The sequence below is a fragment of the Ciona intestinalis genome, chromosome 6, assembly GCF_000224145.3.
Source record: "Ciona intestinalis chromosome 6, KH, whole genome shotgun sequence".
Taxonomy (NCBI): Eukaryota; Metazoa; Chordata; class Ascidiacea; order Phlebobranchia; family Cionidae; genus Ciona; species Ciona intestinalis.
Genome location: NC_020171.2, coordinates 2,267,901 through 2,283,022, shown reverse-complemented (window position 1 = coordinate 2,283,022; position 15,122 = coordinate 2,267,901). Strand labels below are relative to the sequence as shown.

General features: G+C 37.5%; 3 protein-coding genes across 3 annotated transcripts in view; 2 read left to right on the top strand and 1 right to left on the bottom strand.

The window, feature by feature from the left end:
• Positions 1-1,833: 1,833 nt before the first annotated feature.
• On the top strand, positions 1,834-7,277 carry LOC100179793 (Na(+)/H(+) exchange regulatory cofactor NHE-RF1-like). Its single transcript, XM_002122125.3, has 9 exons — positions 1,834-1,945; positions 2,151-2,275; positions 3,236-3,293; positions 4,441-4,586; positions 4,826-4,910; positions 5,160-5,260; positions 5,600-5,768; positions 5,872-6,268; positions 6,545-7,277. Exons 1-9 carry the CDS (start codon positions 1,909-1,911, stop codon positions 6,858-6,860), a joined length of 1,434 nt encoding a protein of 477 aa, XP_002122161.1. The 5' UTR covers positions 1,834-1,908; the 3' UTR covers positions 6,861-7,277.
• A 553-nt stretch (positions 7,278-7,830) lies between these two features.
• On the top strand, positions 7,831-9,633 carry LOC100175961. The gene is made up of 3 exons (XM_002127746.3): positions 7,831-8,352; positions 8,669-8,801; positions 9,088-9,633. Exons 1-3 carry the CDS (start codon positions 8,136-8,138, stop codon positions 9,140-9,142), a joined length of 405 nt encoding a protein of 134 aa, XP_002127782.1. The 5' UTR covers positions 7,831-8,135; the 3' UTR covers positions 9,143-9,633.
• Positions 9,634-12,724: 3,091 nt separating this feature from the next.
• The window catches only part of LOC100186158 (glutamine synthetase), an 8,489-nt gene continuing 6,091 nt past the window's right edge, over positions 12,725-15,122 (bottom strand). The window contains exon 7 of the mRNA XM_002127890.5: positions 12,725-13,395. Within this exon, the coding sequence (XP_002127926.3) occupies positions 13,264-13,395 (132 nt within the window). The 3' untranslated portion in view covers positions 12,725-13,263. The remainder of the gene's footprint in view (positions 13,396-15,122) is intronic.

Genomic DNA, 15,122 nt, shown 5'->3' with positions numbered 1-15,122 from the left:
GCCGCTAACGGATCCAGAGAATCTAAGTGCGTCGTGAGCTTTACCATCAGTTTCAAAACCACTGCTGTAGGTTTATTTATGCTGCTGTTACATGGTTGCTACTCTAGGCAACTGAGATTTAATGTACTGCTCAAGTTACAGATGCTTGTTTATTTTGACAAGAGCGAAATTAAAAGGAGTAAAATTGTATCTATGCGAGCATAGACTTAGCCACACATACATTCTGTTCTATATGGGAGAGGTTCTACGGCAAGGCATGTCAGTTTTACTTCGTTACAGCATCAGACCTAGACTAACTTTATTACCCCAAACCCAGGGTGTTAACTTCTGGACCCCATTATAGCAGTTTATAGACACTCAATAATAAAGGTTATATTAGATACGGAAAGGTTCTACACGAACCTATATCGAGGCATGTCATGGGACTTGTCGTGGGGTTTATTACTATACGTTATACCCTAACACCCAGGGTGTTACCATCTATACCTTCTGAAGCAGTTTATAGACACTTAATGATTGAGACCCTATTCTATAAGAGTGAGGTCTTCAGTGAGGTACGCTAATGGACCTGGGAGGTATAAGCCAAAGTTGGCCCACTGCCCCAACACACAGAGAGCTTACAGCCAAGTTTGTATAATATACGGACGGGGGTATTATAAAAATCCTAATTTTAAATTAAAAAGTTTTAGAATTCCTAACAAATGTGTGAAAGTTATCGCATAATTGAATTTTATATGTCGTGATACGTCACACTTGATGATTGTGACGTGTTGACGATGTAACAATTCAATTGCCTGTTTCCTTTGGCAGGAAATTTCTCGAATAATTTCATTTTATTTCGAAAGCATTTTTTGTGACGTCAAAATACAAGAATGTTTAGAACTAGCAATTATATTGAGACGTCATAACCCGATTTCTTTTAGGCGTTCGAGAAATCAAAGCGATAGACACGTCATAATTACATGACAATGCAAGAATACGCGACCAATTATAACATTGTACTAGATATAGTACTGTAATATTTGACCAAATCCATGAAAATCTTTAACAAAGTGAATGCATATAAACACCCATTTTTTCCAATCTCGTTTACTACGATTGTGGTTGGCTCCGCTACCAGAGGATGAAAAGTTACATTTACTAATTTATTGAATATAAAAAACAACTTTAAATATTCAATGCAGACGTTCGTGTTAAAAAATTTCCCGTTCCAAGAACGTAGCGAAATATTTCAAACGAAATCTACAGAATATTTGCTTTCGCGCACGACGTTTTTAAGAATGCCTCAACTCTAGAAACATTGTCAAAAACCGACATCGTTTATAACGTCACAATGTTATAGAGTCTCGATTCTAAATTCGACATTCATGCTAGATAAGTGTGACGTAACAAGCGTCACGATTTTGCACAACGTCGCGACAAATCGAAGTTAGTATTTATAACTTAATGCGTTATATTGTTAAGAGTTTAAGACAAAATATTTTACTGTGTGCATATAATTTGTCTAGACAGATTAAAATATACAGCTATGCTTAACATATATAAACGTTTTTTATCTATTTGAATAAGACAGTAAAGATAAAATTAAATAAAACGAAGGGAATTAGGACCAAAACGACAACGAAGAGAAGGAAATTAGCAGCAAAACGATATTCGTTATACTGTAATACGCACCGAAAATTTTGATTGGAAATAATGAACAGTTTTGCTCAAAGTTAGGAATTCTTTATAAAGCCGTTGAATTAGGCAGTTTTGAACAGAAGTTACCATATTTTCATATAAATAATGCGATATTACCTCTATATATACCTTGATAAGGGTATAGACTCCGCAATATATATAACCAAAAATTGGCGATAACCAAGTTATTTTCTGTTTATAGAGCTGGTTAAGTTTCTTTAGTAAAATATGGAGGGAAAACGCCGTGTTTGCCACATACAGAGAGGTAAGCAGTAATCATACACCTCATGCTCACTGTTAAGTTATCATATAGGTGTCTTCTTATACACCAGACACACATGGTGTATTTATACACCTCATGCTCACTGTCAAGTTATAACATGGGTGTCTTCTTATACACCAGACACACATGGTGTATTTATGCACCTTTTGCTCACTGTCCAGTTATAACATGTATATTTATAATCCAGGCGACAGCGGCTTTGGTTTCATATTATGCTGTGAGAATGCCACAACAGATACATATGTTTTGCATGTGTTAAAATCCTCACCCGCCAGTAGAGCTAAACTGTCGCCCGGGGACCGAATAATTGAGGTAAGTGTATAAGGTGTCTATGTATTAAATTCTATAACAGCCTGTAAGAGACACCTGAGAGCTATGATGTAGGCTTACTGTTTTGTGGTTATTTTTTAATAAGCCTGAGGTCTGGGAGAGGCCTGGGGTGCTTATTGGCCCAAGTCTATTCTATACGGGTGAGGTCTTCAGTTAGACACACCTGGAGACCTGGAATGTGGGTTTATTATACCCCAACACCCATGGTGCTACCATTTATACTCCAGCGAGGCAGTTTATAGACACTTAATATTACAGATTCTATTCTATAAGGACGAGGTCATTATTCTTGAGTATTAAAAATACCAAAACCTTAAAAATTGGCAAAATTCAAATGCGAAATTATCCTAATGGCTTCACATTTAACATTATGACGTTTCAATTTCAATGCTAAAGTGGCGTGTATGAATGTTATCACGACATTTTACGGACGTTTATTTTTCAAGTGGCAACGTCCAATTTAGCTTATTTCAATTTTGCCGCCGCTCCAGGCGTATTGGAAATTATCCGTTAACAAACATGGTGGCTTCGCGGTTATATATCTTGAATTACAACTTCATTATAAGCATAACATTGTGTGTAATAGGGCGGTTTACCTGTGTAAACAGACAAGTTATTTATATATTTATATAACCGTGTTCTCACGACTCTAGAAAAGCGTTGTTAATTGTTAAAAACATGATTGGAAAATATGGATGTTATTTTTACAGTATCCATATTACCCCACGGTACTATTTACTTTATATATATATAGGCCTACACCTATAATATAGTAATGTAGAGAAAGATGGGACACATTTTCTCCCGTATATCGACCGTTGTTAATTGTTTTAAACACGATCAAGAGAAGTTTGGATATTATGTGGTAAAGCTGTCCCGTCTTCTTCTATTCTACTATGCATATATATACATTTATGAAAGCCTAATGCATTGCTGTAACAGGTAAACGGTTTAAATGTTGAGAGAGAACCACATAAAGAAGTTGTTGAACGATTACAAGGTAATACAACTTATATATGGACAGTTCATTTAAGTAAGAGGCCAATAGTCTAAATTCCAGAGTCCCATTGTCATATATAAATGTACATTGGCCTCATGTTATATATTGGACATGAGGCCAATGTACATTTATATTGTCATATATAAATGTATGCATTGGCCTCATGTTATATATTGGCCCCATGTCACATATTAGCCCCATTGGCCCCATGTTATATATCGGCCCCATGTTATACATTGGCCTCATGTTATATATTGGCCCCATGTCATACATTGGCCCTATGTTATATATTGGCCACATACATTGGCCCCATTTCATACATTTGCCCACTGTTATACATTGGCCCCATGTTATATTTTGGCCACATTTTATATGCCCCATGTTATATATTATTTTTATATTTTGGCCACATTTTATATGCCCCATGTTAGGCCACATATATTGGCCCTATGTTATACATTGGACCCATGTTATAAATTAGCCCCATGTTATATATTGGCCACATTCTATATGCCCCATGTTATATATTGGCCATATGTTAATTGGCCCCATTTTATAAATTGGCCCCATTTTATAAATGTTGTAAATTGGCCACATGTCATTGGCCCCGTGTACATTACATTATAACATTGGCCTCATGTTATATATTGGCCCCATGTTATATGTTGGCCCCATGTTATATGTTGGCCCCATGTTATTATATATTGGCCCCATTTTATAAATTGGCCCCATGTCATATATTGGCCCATGTTATATATTGGCCCTATGTTATATATTATATTTTGGCCTCATGTTATAAATTATATTTTGGCCACATGTTATATATTGGCCCCATGTCATACATTGGCCCATTGTTGTATATTAGCCCCATGTCATATATTGGCCCCTGGTATATATTGGCCACAAACATTGGCCCCATGTCATATATTGGCCCTATGTCATACATTGGCCCATTGTTGTATATTAGCCCCATGTCATATATTGGTCCATGTTATACTTTGGCCACATGTTATATATTGGCCCCATGTTTACTACGCATGGTAAAATAGATCTAAGTCATTAGCGCGCTAACCACTGCTTCACGGCGCCGAAAAAGTTACCATATATTGAAATACCAAATATACATCACAGTTACTTTTTTAACCAGGTTTACAAAGCGTTAAACTGATCGTGGCGCACAGTCGAGCTGCTGAAGAATATTTCAAAACACCTGGAAATGGGATGACAGTTAAGCCGCTAGATGATGCTAATGAGCTCAGACCAAAGTTGGTGACAGTTACACGAACTAGCTCGGTATGTGGTTGTTGTTTTATATGACGTCAAGATGACGTCATGGTGCAATTATATAGAGAAACTGCTGGGTTTGAAACCTAAAACTACTAACGTTTATTTTATATGTTCGAAGCTAAATTAAAATCTTACAAATGAAACTGCAAAAACATGATAGAATCTCAATGTATACTCTTGGTTTAAAACCCCAAATAATCATTTTTAATGATTAAACCTAAAATAATTGGGTTTATTTTACTCAGGGCTTCGATTTTGTTTTGCAAACTGTAGGGAAATCCCCCAAGATGAGCACGGGAAAGTACCGACAACAGTTGAAAGGAATCGCAGGTATAACGACCACGTGACCGATACCACGTGTTGTAGAATATTAAAATATATGAAACTAGCTGTTATGATAAAACACGTGATTTGTTACCATTGTTTTGTCTGTAATTCAACGAGGTATTGATAGATGTACCTGGTTTGTTGCTTAAATTGCACATATTTAAAAATCATTTTCGGCATTACACGAAATGATTATATTAACCATGATGACGTCACGAAATTACTTTATTCAATCATTATGACGTCACACAGGACATTATGTTGGGACACTAGACAGGGATGGGGTCGCGTATAAAGCTGGGTTAAGACAAGGACATCGGTTGATTGAAATAAACGAAACATCGATTGAACAAGTTAGTTGTATTGTGTATAAAATATATATGACTGCATAACGCACCGTGAATAGCATATATATATATATGTATGTCATACACGATGTATGTTTCGTTGCCGCCAGCTGCATTATAAGTGTAATAGAGATCTTCTGGGAATTTGTTTGTTTTGTGGTCTTAAAGGATCGATATTTTGTCTGCCATACGTCAACACATTATCAGGGTTTGCCGATAAATGTCTCTAATAATGGCAGAATTGTCGAGATTCGCCTATGTGGGTCCAGTGCTATCACGGAAAACTGCCAGAATATCGTTTTCACACTTTTGACGTCACGTAGTAATTGAATATATGTTTAACAGGAGTCTCATAGTTACGTCATAGCGGTGATTCGTGCGTCACACACGGTTAGACTGTTAGTAGTTGACGAAGACACGGATGAATTCTTTCTACGTCACGGAATTTCCCCGTCGGCGAAACATTTGGACGGAAAACTCGAGTTGGGAACTTTCCCGTCGCCGATACTCGAAGGTAAGGGCATTACTTGACAACGAATATGAGGTGTATAAGAAGACACCTATGTTATAACTTAAGTGTAATCTTTCAATAAATAGTTGACTTATTTTCAACCCAGGAAAACCAATAGAACGAACAAGACCTTTTATTTCAAGCCCAATGCCCTATTATGACGTCACACGTTCCCCGTCGTCGCTAAGCGACATCGCCCTCATGCGGAAAATGGCGATGTCGACGCCCGATCTTAGCACGTTCGGAAAATCGACGTCACAAAGCCCCGGCTTCGGGAACCCGTCGAACCCGAACCGAAAAGAGCGCTCGAAAGTTAAAAAACGTTTCAGTCTATTCGACAAAAAAAAGAAATCGGGATTTTATAAAAGTTCGGTCGATTTGGCTTCTGGGAGAAAACTATACGATGAAACGATTATTAGTGATTCGGAATCTTCGAAAGGTAGTTCCCCAGCACCGATCCTTGAGCAACCGGATATCGTTAATGACGTAACAAGGCGAAACGGGTAAGTCCCTTTTTAATGAGTGATGCAATGATATTACATTATTAAACGAATGTAATTATTTATCCTCGCGTGCGGGGCAACTGTTGTTATAACATGGGTGTTCTGTTTTCTACAAGTATACAACTTTGTGGGTGAATAGTTTTCTGTCCAATTGACAATTTAGACAACTGGGTTTTTGCAATCTTCGAAACTAGGACAATATGGGTTTCTCGCCTACTATACTGTTATGACTTGAATATAGGTTACTGTTATGACTTAAAACGCTTTACATTCCAGAACGCCAATAACTTTCGGCGGCAATCAAGAACAAACCAAAACCACCTCTCTCAAGACCGGGGCTTCCCCGCCGTTGAAACCCAGTCCTAAACTCGTGAAACAACCGCATGCTCCTCCCAACCATATTGACCACGCGGCCGGGTATGAATCGCCACCACCAGGATACGAATCCCCGGACGATTTATCCACAGTTGGCTACAAGGTTGACTTGAAAACATTAAAAGATCACGTCCGCAAGAGGTCAGGAAAGAGCTCGCCCGGAAAACCCCCAATGAGAAACTACGCTCTAGCGCACCATGCGGTGAACGGGTACTAAGTTGGAAGAATCGAAAAATGAGATTTCTATAAACATTAAACTTTTTTAGTATTTCATATCTACGTCACTACATTATACGTCATTGTTTACGTCATCGTGATTACGTATCACGAGCTAAAATATTCATAGATTTCCATCAAGTGAAAGTTCATATATAGTCACAGCATTCTGTTTGCTTGACTATACTCCCTATCAAAATATTTAACTTCCGAGCTTAAGAATATGAAACTGATATATTTTACTGTACTCCCCACATTGCGTCCTACAAAGACCTATACGTGGGCGATCTCTAGCCCTACCTAACGGAAAGGGATTTTCAATATAATTACCACATAAAATAATGTATTTAACCCAAATATACAGAGTCTTTCCATTTTTTAAACCGGTGGCAAATGTTAGTCAATAAAACTTCAATTATTAGGTTGATATTAATAACTGGTTAGGCGCTCGCATTGTAACCAAGCACACTGGGTTCGGTGCCCGGTGCTGCTAGAAAAAGACAAAACAATCACCCACAAAGTTACCTACGTGGTAACTCGTAAGCGGGTACGAGGTGTATGAAACAGAACACCGTTGCCCCGCCATGCGAAGGTAAATAAGTTACAATCATTTATTTATTTATCACGAAAAACAACGTTTTAATATATTAACTACATCATCAGCACATATACGGACATAGGCCTACTTTCTCAGGGTATATGCATAACAGCATTATATGCATAACAGCATTATATGCATAACAGCATTATATGCATAAACACATATGTTTAAAAATACAACTTCGGAATTTCCCCGCTGTGGTGGCGTAAGTTAAACTAGGTCTTATGACGTCATGGTTACGCATTGTTGAACACGTGATTATGGTTCGACGTCACACTTGAAAGACAATGGAAGCTGTTTTTCGAATTTCTCGCTGACGAAGGTTAAACAGAGTTTAAATAGAAACCGCAGCGATTTCGAGATTCTAGATATCCAAGAAACGTTAAAGTAGCGACTATGTGTCATAATGACTGTCTGTGACGTAATAAAAGTATGGTTCAAGAGCTAGAAGAATTTACGTCACAGTATCAAATAATAAGACAACGAGTTTTTATATCTGCGATTTTTATGGAACTTTACAGTTTTTATGTTGTGTAGTTAGGTCAGCGTAGATATTTCTTTGTTTGTTGCTTTAAATTGCATTTTACACGTCAACCACTCGTAAAAATCTTAAGACAAAAACTTTAACGGCAATCGCAACTTAGTTTACAAGAAAAACGAATAACGTTTATATACATGATGTTAGGCAAAGTTTTGATCCTTTTTCTAACGTGTACTTTATACACGAATGCTCTCATCTGCAACGACGGGTATAAAGTGTCCAGTAACAAAGCATGGGTGCTTAAATATGTACCGGGCACGCACGCAAATAGGAATGTGACTTGCCCGTCGAGTCTAGGAACCCCTGCTTGCATGAGAGTAGAGGCAACCGGAGCTAAAACTTACTTTTGGCGTAAGTTTGGTGTATGAATGTAACTTAGCTGTTCTATTCTATATGGGTGAGTATGCGGCATTGAACGTCATGGGGCCTACGATTTAGGCCAGAGTTAGCCTATTACGCTAACATTGTATATGCACATTATATTCTATATGTGTGAGGTCCTACAGTGAGGCATACCATGGGACCTGGGGTCAGGTCAGAGTTGGCCCATTGCAATGTACGAACATGCTATAGTAGTTCACAAAATGGTATTTAAAACAACATTTGCTTAAAATTAATATAAACATAATACACCTCAAAACAGCGATAGCATTACACCACATTACAGGATACAAAGCAAGAGGTGCAGGTTCACTGTTCGAATGTATTTCCAAACAAGAATGCGACGGAATAAACACAAGGTGTGAATCGAAACTTCGACAAATTATCGACGATGAAAGATTTGATAGCGTTAAGATAAAGTAAGTATTACAAAACAAACGATTTTATATATGTTTTCTATATACGAGTTACATATTATAAGGCTGTATAGCAGGCCCTAGCCTTTACCGTTTACCCCAACACACATATTGACCCCATCAAGGCAGTTTATAGGCGTTCAATAATAGGGACTGTGCCCTATACGGGTGAGGTTTCCAGTAAGGATTATTGGATACATGGTATCAAGAAAATTAAAGGCCAGAGTTGGCTCATTAGGCCTTTAGCATATATATTTACTTCTACCAAACGTTTACATTTTATCCACAGAACATGTCGCATGCAATGCTGCTACACCGACAACTGTAACAACCTACCGTTATAAACAACACGAGATACAAGACAACAATCACTGATACATGCTTATATGTTATAAACAATTGTTGACCTTTTTGCATGGTTTGGCTACGTGTAATATTGAAACAGTATTCAATGCATGTACGTCGAAAACCTGCTATATCCTCACATATTGTATTAACATTTGTATACTGCTACTGCAGGCTGCGAAAAACAATGGCTATAATGTACTTTGGTAATAATCTGAAAGCTTATATAGTAGAAGCCACTTTAAATAAAGCGCATGGTTTCTTTCCATGACGTTTTAAACTGTTTTTAATCGCAATATTAAACTTTTTGCACTAATCGGTACTACTAAATGCGGCTAAACTACGGCACTAACAGATTCTACGGCACTAACAGATACTTTTTATGTCGTTGTATAAGTATTTGTCTACGTTTTATATCGCATTCTTTTACTACAGTACTTATACTAACACTTTATACACACGTGTCGCTAATACATCTATATCTACACAGCTCATCGTGTCATACCTTGTTTAAATGCGCAGAAATATGTGATTATCATCCACTATAACAATAAACAACTGTTTAAGTTTATGTTCAAAACGTTATCGGAAATATTTACTTTATTTACTACTTACACGTTTACACTAGTGTTTGATATATGACGTCATGTTACGTGACGTCATTATATATGATGTCAGGTTATATGACGTATCATCTATACAGTACAAGTTACAAACATACCTTGGATCCTATGTGTTGCAATTACCATCCCTTTAAAGAACTCTTCAGTGCGTTTTATACGTCTATATTCGTAATATATGGTAACACTTATATACCTCACACTTTAAAACTTCGAGGTTTGCTATTCTGGCTAAAATACAACAGAAATTGAATTCAATGCCTTGCTTTGCATCAGTAACAACCTTATACAACGCATTACAATTTTACGCATTAGCAACAACTTTTTTACTGCTAATATTCTGTCTAAAATACTCCAGCAAACTATATCGAAACAAAACCGCAATAAACTGTGCATTAACATTCTTATAGCGCATGTAACAATCATTACTATACGGTACAATTGGCCAACACACACAAGCCAGACATTGCTGCGTTGCAACTGCACAAAAACTTGTGTTTTCAACGAACGAAACGCGTCCGGCGCCGCAAAGAAATCAGCTGTTAAAATTGCGCCTCTACACGACGCTGTTGCGCTATTTATGTCAGGATTTTGCGTCGATTAATAGCAAGCAGTGTACTGGTATTAAGCTTTTTAATTTTAGCAAATTGGATACTGTTGGGACATTTTTGAATTCAATATATAATAGGGTGGGGGAAGATGGGACACCTTTCATTCTATTTTCTTGTCCCATTTGGTAGTAAACAAAAAAAATTCAAAGACTTATAAAACGTATCCTCACGACTCCCATAGACCGTAGTTAACTTTAAATTTTAAAACACGATCAAGATATTTGGATATTATGTGCTAAAGGTGTACCATCTTACCCGACAGTAATATTATATGCGCCAGATTTTATAGATTTGTTGTTTCAGATCGTCCAGACACTAACGTAAAAGAAAGTCATTACCGATGACAATTCCATTAATTCTTTATGACGTAACAGCCCTCGAAACGTCACAAACAATGAAAACAATTGCCTTTGTTTGCGCAAGACTACGTTGCAAATCCGGGTTGACAAGTCTAGAATTTAAGATTGTGACGTTTTTTCCAATAAAATTAATCATTGCCTTTCATTGTGAACACATATGTTGTACTAGGGTTTAATTAAAGCACGGAATTACTTAGGTTACGAAATAATAAAGCTGTCAATTTTATTTTAATCTAATATTGACATTTAAGTTCAAGTTTAGGGTGGGCAACCAAAGGATTTATTACATAGGTGGTTCTTTAGTTGTTAATTGTTGCCAGTTGCCACTCCCATGCCCCCAGTCGAGTTGCTGAAGCTATTGCAGTGTGTGGATAAGCGGACATGACTTTTGGTTGGTGGTCATTTATATCCTCGTGGGTGGGAACTTGAGTGACTTATCCATGGTTGCCACTCCCATGCCCACAGTCGAGTTGCAAAAGCTATTGCAGTGTGTGGATAAGCAGGCATGACTTTGACCTTTGGTTGGTTTGGTCATTTATATCCTCGTGGGTGGGAACTTGAGCGACTTATCCATGGTTACCACTCCCATGCCCACCGTCGAGTTGCTGAAACTATTGCAGTGCGTGGATAAGCGGACATAACTTTTGGTTGGTTTGGTCATTTATATCCTCGTTGGTGGCAACTTGAGCGACTTATCCATGGTTGCCACTCCCATGCCCACGGTCGAGTTGCTGAAACTATTGCAGTGCGTGGATAAGCGGACATAACTTTTGGTTGGTTTGGTCATTTATATCCTCGTTGGTGGCAACTTGAGCGACTTATCCATGGTTACCACTCCCATGCCCACCGTCGAGTTGCTGAAACTATTGCAGTGCGTGGATAAGCGGACATAACTTTTGGTTGGTTTGGTCATTTATATCCTCGTTGGTGGCAACTTGAGCGACTTATCCATGGTTGCCACTCCCATGCCCACAGTCGAGTTGCTGAAACTATTGCAGTGTGTGGATAAGCAGGCATGACTTTGACCTTTGGTTGGTTTGGTCATTTATATTGTTGGTTATGCAGGAACAGTCCAACGGGCGCACCCATTTCAACTTAACGACTACATAAGGTCGACAACTCGGTTTATTAGACGAACAAACGAGTGGCATTGAGGACAAGCGTGAGGACAGCAAGAGAATAAGAAAGCTTCTACTTCCCTCATAACACAAAAAATAGGAGGGCTTTTATGGCTATAAACATGTGCGCGAACACAAAATACAGAAGAGATAATTGACGCCAAAGAATGGCAGGCTGTCCATTATTTCCTTATATTGGTAGGAAACACACAGGATGTCTCGCTTAATCATAAACACGGTTACGCCAGATGTAATAGTTACCCAACACGACTGTTTAATACTCTTTATGCATTAAGGTAATTTGGGTAAACTAGAACAGGAAATCTTTCTTCGACGCACACTCAATCGCTCCAATGTTTTCGTGGGTGGGAACTTGAGTGACTTATCCATGGTTGCCACTCCCATGCCCACAGTCGAGTTGCAAAAGCTATTGCAGTGTGTGGATAAGCAGGCATGCAAGTAACAAAACGATATTTTACTTGCAGTAGCAAAGCAAACAATAAACTGCTGATCTAGCTAGACAGACAAGCACTTTGTTATTTGCAAACATTAAGCAATAGGTGACTCTCTAACTGTTCAAAGGTCGTACTTACATAACACGTGTTTGGGTTAATGGGCCAACTCTGGCCTAAATACCACGTCTGCTGAAATGCCTTGCTGCAGGACCTAACCCATATATAGCATGTTATTGAATGTCTACAAACTATCTCGAGTTATTGGCCAACTCTTGACCCAAATCCCAAGTCTCCTAGCATGATTTCCCTTTTTAGAAGAGAACATAACATATGAAGAATATATGTACCTTTTTATCCAATATACCTTATTTTGCTTTTTATAACTAGAAGTGCTGTATTTAAGCAAAACGAAACGAACTTGTCAATTTTTACTGGTTTATTTAATCTAATGCATTAAAAGAAAAAGACATACAATAAACAATATTAGCAGTTTTGCATGTGGACTATCAACACAATATTATACTGTGTGGCCGATATGCTTGTTGTTCGGTAAATGCATGCAGATAAAAGACAGACAGTATACCAGTTTAAAAACTGAATACACCATTATAGGCGCACTAATGTTCACAATATTGTGCTTTGTATGGAATGAATAAGAACAAGTTACTACGAAGCAGACTACGCTAAAAGCTGGTCCAGTATTCATCATTAAAACAAAAGTCCATGAAAAGTTAATTCATGAAAAGTTAAATTCATGACAATGTCATAAAAGGTAAATTCATGAAAATTTCAATATGAAAAGTTAAATTTATGAAAAGTTAAATTCATGAAATAAACAAAGAAAATTTATGAAGCAACCAAGAAAACTTAAAATTCACGAAAAGTTAGTTTCATGAAAATTTCATTAAGTTTTTATCCATGAAAAGTTAAACTCATGAAATGTTAGAACTTTCTGATTTACAAATCAAAATCGACGTCTCCTTCTTCGTTTAATATGGTTGTACGAACCAGCATCTCTGATACAACGTATGGGTCGCAGTTGGAGGATGGACGACGGTCTTCCAAGTATCCACACTTCTCCTCACCAACCTGTTTATAATGTAACATTAACGTCAACTTGAATTTAATGATCTGGTGCCACGAAAACGTAACCAACTAAAATCAAGTCCAACTATTAGTAGTAATGGAGAAATATATTTCGCCTAAATGACATCGTCAGTCTCTTATTCAAATAGAAACTGCACATCAGATCAGGGTCAGATTCGCGGAATTTATTACAAGTCAACTTGAATTTAACGTTTCATATAACATGGGTGTCTCTAGACATGCAAAATGCACTATAGTAGTGACTGACTAAAAAGCTGGCAACATTAGGTCCAGCCAGCTTAAGTGGATATGATGCGTTTAACATTAATCATGAAATGTCATGTCACAAAATGAAAGTCATGTCACTCATGCGTTTATAAATAGATGCATTTACGTTTAATACATAACAATGTGACCCTCACCAACAGGAAAGGGTGTTTAAAGTTTAAAAACAGACGATGTGTTGTGCAGAAATTAATATTACTTGTGTGAGAGTCACTCATGTTGTGTGTATAAATATATGCATATGCGTCCAACAAGGGTGATGGTTAAGCACATTTTAATGAAATAATGAACATCAGATATATAGTGTTATATATGGGGAAAAAAGCTGCATTTAAATATATATTGTAGGGTGGGGGCTGGGGGCAGATGGGACACCTTTGACACATAATAATCAAATATCCCGATCGCTTTTTAAACAATTAACAACGGTCTATGGGAGCCGTGAGGATAAAGTTTTAGAAAAATTCGTTGAATGTTTGTTTACTACCAAATTGGAAGAGAAAATAGATTGAAAAGGTGTCCCATCTTCCCCCACTCTACTGGGGTAAAATGAATACTGTGTGCACATAATACCCTATGTTTCATAATCCTGTTTTAAACAATTAAAAACGCTCTTTTAGAGCATTCAGGATAAAATATTACAGCAGCAAATATTACAATAGGTTTTATCAACACTTTAATTAAAGCATAATGAGGCAGAACGCATACGAGTGTTCAACACGAGGTTAAAAAGTGGAGTCATCAAGGCTTTATAAAATTTACGACATACAAATTTGCCAACTAAGGTTTTATTGGGGATTATTTGCTTTGCTGTTAAGTTATAAAGTTAAGCAATTATGTCATAATACCCATTGTGTTATTACTAAGGGACAATGAGTTGCTGAAATGCTTAAACATTATGACATCAGCAGATTGCGTTATAGCTTTGAAAATTACGCAATCTAGGCTTTTGCTATACATGGTGTATTCATACACCTCATGCCCACTGTTAAGTTATAACATGGATGTCTTCTTATACACCAGAGACACAATGTTTAAATATCCCTACACCTTATGCTCGCTACCCAATAACACAAAATACACTTACATGTCTCGGTATTCTGATGGAAGCTTTTCGGTTCGCGACACCGGACGAGAAATCATAGATCGAAGCAGTTTCGTGCATGCCCGTGAGACGGCGTAAGTTGTCTTTACCTCCTTGTGGATCGTATGCCTTGATGTGCGAGAAGTGACGCTTGCTGAGTTTCTCCACAGCTTTGTTGATAGCACTGTGCGAGGTACGGGTTATTGGGTTTAATGCATAGTAATTCAAGATGTTCTATTCTATATGGGTAGGACTCAGGATTTAGGCCAGAGTTGGCCCATTACGCCAACACCCTAACTACGTTTATATATATATATATTTGTTATGAATCACTAGATAATTGTCAGTTAAATATGCACAC

Excerpts from the sequence above, each read along its gene's own strand:
- LOC100179793 (XM_002122125.3), top strand. The coding sequence starts at position 1,909 with ATGGAGGGAAAACGCCGTGTTTGCCACATACAGAGAG. Across the intron at positions 4,587-4,825 it reads CAGTTACACGAACTAGCTCG|GGCTTCGATTTTGTTTTGCA; the intron begins GTATGTGGTTGT and ends TATTTTACTCAG. Across the intron at positions 5,261-5,599 it reads ACGAAACATCGATTGAACAA|GAGTCTCATAGTTACGTCAT; the intron begins GTTAGTTGTATT and ends TATGTTTAACAG.
- LOC100175961 (XM_002127746.3), top strand. The coding sequence starts at position 8,136 with ATGATGTTAGGCAAAGTTTTGATCCTTTTTCTAACGTGTACTTTATAC. Across the intron at positions 8,353-8,668 it reads AGCTAAAACTTACTTTTGGC|GATACAAAGCAAGAGGTGCA; the intron begins GTAAGTTTGGTG and ends ACCACATTACAG. Across the intron at positions 8,802-9,087 it reads TTTGATAGCGTTAAGATAAA|AACATGTCGCATGCAATGCT; the intron begins GTAAGTATTACA and ends TTTTATCCACAG.